This window comes from Buceros rhinoceros, unplaced genomic scaffold (genome assembly GCF_000710305.1).
Source record: "Buceros rhinoceros silvestris isolate BGI_N320 unplaced genomic scaffold, ASM71030v1 scaffold2423, whole genome shotgun sequence".
In the NCBI taxonomy this organism is placed as follows: domain Eukaryota; kingdom Metazoa; phylum Chordata; class Aves; order Bucerotiformes; family Bucerotidae; genus Buceros; species Buceros rhinoceros.
Window position 1 is genome coordinate 42,493 of NW_010401616.1, and position 3,556 is coordinate 46,048.

General features: G+C 45.0%; 1 protein-coding gene across 1 annotated transcript in view; it reads right to left on the reverse strand.

The window, feature by feature from the left end:
* CLDN16 (claudin 16) overlaps window positions 1–1,521 on the reverse strand; it is a 7,356-nt gene extending 5,835 nt beyond the window's left edge. The window contains exon 1 of the mRNA XM_010132322.1: window positions 1,408–1,521. Within this exon, the coding sequence (XP_010130624.1) occupies window positions 1,408–1,521 (114 nt within the window). The remainder of the gene's footprint in view (window positions 1–1,407) is intronic.
* Between the last annotated feature and the right edge of the window lie 2,035 nt (window positions 1,522–3,556).

Here is a 3,556-nt window from a genome sequence, read left to right on the forward strand (position 1 = left end):
GGAATGTGAGAGTAGTGGCTGCTAATAACCAAACTGGGTGTTAATGGAGCACTTTGTGACACACCAGTGCAGGTGCCTTTGTGCTAAGAAGACAAGGTTACACAGCCCCAGGGTAACAGACTGGATCTTTCCTGGACTCACTTTACTCTGGAGTTGGGTTTCCCTCTTCTGTTTTTCTTGGACGTGATGGCACAATCTGGGTTCCATTTGTCTTTTCTGAGTATAATGGTATTTCATCAACCCCAGGTGATTCACAGCTTTGTGGAATTAATCTAAAATGTCTCCTAAATTAAGATGATAAATGAAGAGTGATATCCCAGCCAGCATCAATGGGTGTACACTGTTCTCCCTGCTCACTGAGCAGACACACTGACCATCAGCAGCCTCAGAGGGAGTTGGATCTGTGACCGCCTCAGCACCTACAACTACCTTCCAGGGTGGGACTGGCAGTCAGATTGACAGGATTTCTTGTGGCATAGAGAAAAAGGGTATTTTTATTGTAATCACTTTTAGCCTTCTTTTATCGGATTCCTTGATGCAATGCAGTGAAGCATTGCATTGCCATCACTGAATGCAGAGGAGCTCCTCTGGTTTCCCATGCTGGATACCAAACAGAAAGTTTCCTCCTGGTTATTCAGACAAACTCTCTGTCTTGGAAGGTGTTTCACCTTCTGTATAAACTACCTGGTTTACTAGAGAGCAGATTCCCACACTGGACCTGCAGTCCTTAAATGTACAGAAAGTGCTGGCTGCTCTGGGAAGAAAAATACAAACTTGAAATATGGAGTGCTGGAGCAAAGGCCGCAGTTTGGGGTCTGGAATCTCTGGGGCATGCCTTGTATGTGTGCGATGCTCTGCTACCTTGTTTGCAATTTACTTTTGCCAATACCTTTCTCTAACATGAGAGGGCTAATGTCTGCACAAGTTCAAGAAGATATTTTTGAGTACTGGATCTGACACTAGTCCCTGTCCTCCCCATACATTTCTGCTAGCCCTATAGCTCAATGGCTGTTAAAAAAACAGACTCGAAAAGCACAAGTGTACACACTGGACTTTTCCACAAGGAAGTCTGACCTTCAGAATTAGAAACATCTCTGAAATATCCATGCAGGCTGGAGATGCAGGATAACGGTACTCAAATTCATTCACATTTAAACCTAGAGCCTGTAGACTTTTCCTGAAGTTATGAAGCAAGAGCAGAGTCTGGATAATAATGTCTGGCAAAGAGAATTACATAAAATACCACTTTTGCCCTGCTATTGCCAGAGTAATTAATTTAATTTTCATCCACTTTCATCCAGCACTAGAGGGAAAAAGTACATGAGAGTGGAGCAATGATACTGGGAACCAAACTCTCTCTAGGAAATGTTTGCTCTAGAGATCAGGCTCTCCTCACCCCAATCTTACCTCCAGGGAATCATCAGCATTCACCATCCAGCAGTCTGTCCAGGTAGATGCTATCAAAAACCCAGTAGAAAAAAAAGCAAAAAAACAGCCCACATACTGGAGGAAAAACCTCATGCCAGCAGGTGCTTAGCACATCCAGAGGTGTGAGAAAAATAATATCCAGCCCTTGTTCTTAAAGCTGGGGTAGAGAAGGAGAGTGTCTCAGGTCACCACTACCGTCTTCCAGTGGCCATGAACAGCGGAAACTTCTCACTTCTGCCGGCGCCATCCGTTAGTGATGGCCAGAGGAGTAATGCTCACCAGCAACTGGGACTGGAGGAGGGTGGGAGCACCATGGGAGCTGCTGCAGCCAATCCGCCCCGAGTTAAAGTGCTCTTGTCATGCCTGGCTGAAGAGAAATGGGGTTGTGCAGAAGTGGCATGCAGGTAACTGGAGTCCTGGACTTGCAAGAAAAACAAGTACCATTACAGGTTTTGGAAAAGAAGGGATTAAAAAAAAAAAATCAAAACTTGTTCTTCAGGGCAGAAGTTTTGAGCACTGCCAAGGGACACAGAAGAGCTCTCATGCACCCAAGTTTTCTCCTGTACAGTAGTTCATGCCTTAGCAGTGAGCAACTAGAAAGTGTCTTGGTGTAGATCTCAAGGCCCTTTGGTTACCCTGTTGGTCTCTGATGCAGTGATGATCTAGTTCAACGCAGGAACGTCACTAGAAAGGGAAGGGAAAATGTAGCAGTCCATGGGCCTTCAGAGCCACCACCAACAACAATACCAGCTCAGATATGTAGCTCTGGACTGTGCATTTAAGCCAAACCTAGGTGCTTCTCATGCTCTGGACTTCAGTTTGTTCATGGCCTGAGTCCAGCTCCCATGTGGGAATCTTGAACTTCTCAAGACACTGCCGTTTTGGGGATTTTGTTTTGTTGGATTGTGCCGGTTTGCTTTCTGCCATTGCAACCTTCCTGTTTTCCTGCAGGACTTTCTGGGTGAGCAGGGGTCACGCAGGCTGCTGGGGACAGAAGGACAAGGACCTCTTATAGAGGAGGCTTCTCACTCAATACCTCCTTTCACCCAGAACTGAGAAATCCAGCAGGGCTCCAAGGCACCTTCCAGGAAAAACAAGGGAGAGCAGGACTAGAAATTCCTCCCATCCCAAAGGTACAACTGCACAGTTGTACTTTATTTTTTGAAAGAGAAGCCTTAAAGACTGCAGACCTGCCTTTAGTGAGCAAGTCTTCAAGACAGGACTGCGGAGCAGGTTCTCACTTGGCTTTCAGCTCTGCGTACACTGTGCTTTCCCAAACTGATGGTGTCTGTCATCTCAGCTGTCACCTCCAGATGGAGCCAATCGGCACTTTTACAGAATCGCTCAAAGCTTGCTTTCTCTTCTCCCAGATTTCCCTCCAAATACAATAGCAATAAGAAGTTTATTATTCTTACAACCCGTACAATTCCTATCATAACCTCATGAGAGAGTTTTACTGTCAGGGTTAGCAATCTTTTGCCTTGATCCCGTTTCGCAGAGGTCACTCTGCAGAAGAGGTCCTCAGCGCACACTTTGGGAGGCACTGGGTGGAGAACAAAAGTTCTAAGTCAAAAGGCCAGGGTCTGCAGGACTTTCTGCTGCTCTAGCTTTTCTAATTCCATTATTAGAAGCTGACAAGTATGGAACTTTTCTTCTTCCTTCCATGCCAGATGCATGTCTTGATATAATGATGTGTATATGGTGATTTCTGCTGAGATTTCAGCAGAAGTGTCTGTATAATGCATCCAAGTGTCTATATAAGGTAAAAACACCCATGTTCTTCATGGCTTGCTTTGACAAGGATAGAGTTATGTTTCCAACAGTTCTGACCCACAGAGACAAGGCATTGGCCATGTAGGTCCCGTAAAGCATAATGAATTTTATTAGCCACATATAGATTGTATTGATAGGAGGCAGATACTGATAACATGCCGCATCTTGCTCAGCTTGTCTTGCACTGTGTTAATTAACCTGTGGCTGCACCACTTTTCAAAACTTTTTCAAAACACTTTTCAAAACAAGGTATCTTAGGCAGTTGTCATCAGTCGTAACTCAGAAAAAGATGGTGTCATGAAGAAAGGCCTGGAAAAGGTCTGGATGCCTGAAAAGGCCTGGACATTGTAAGAGA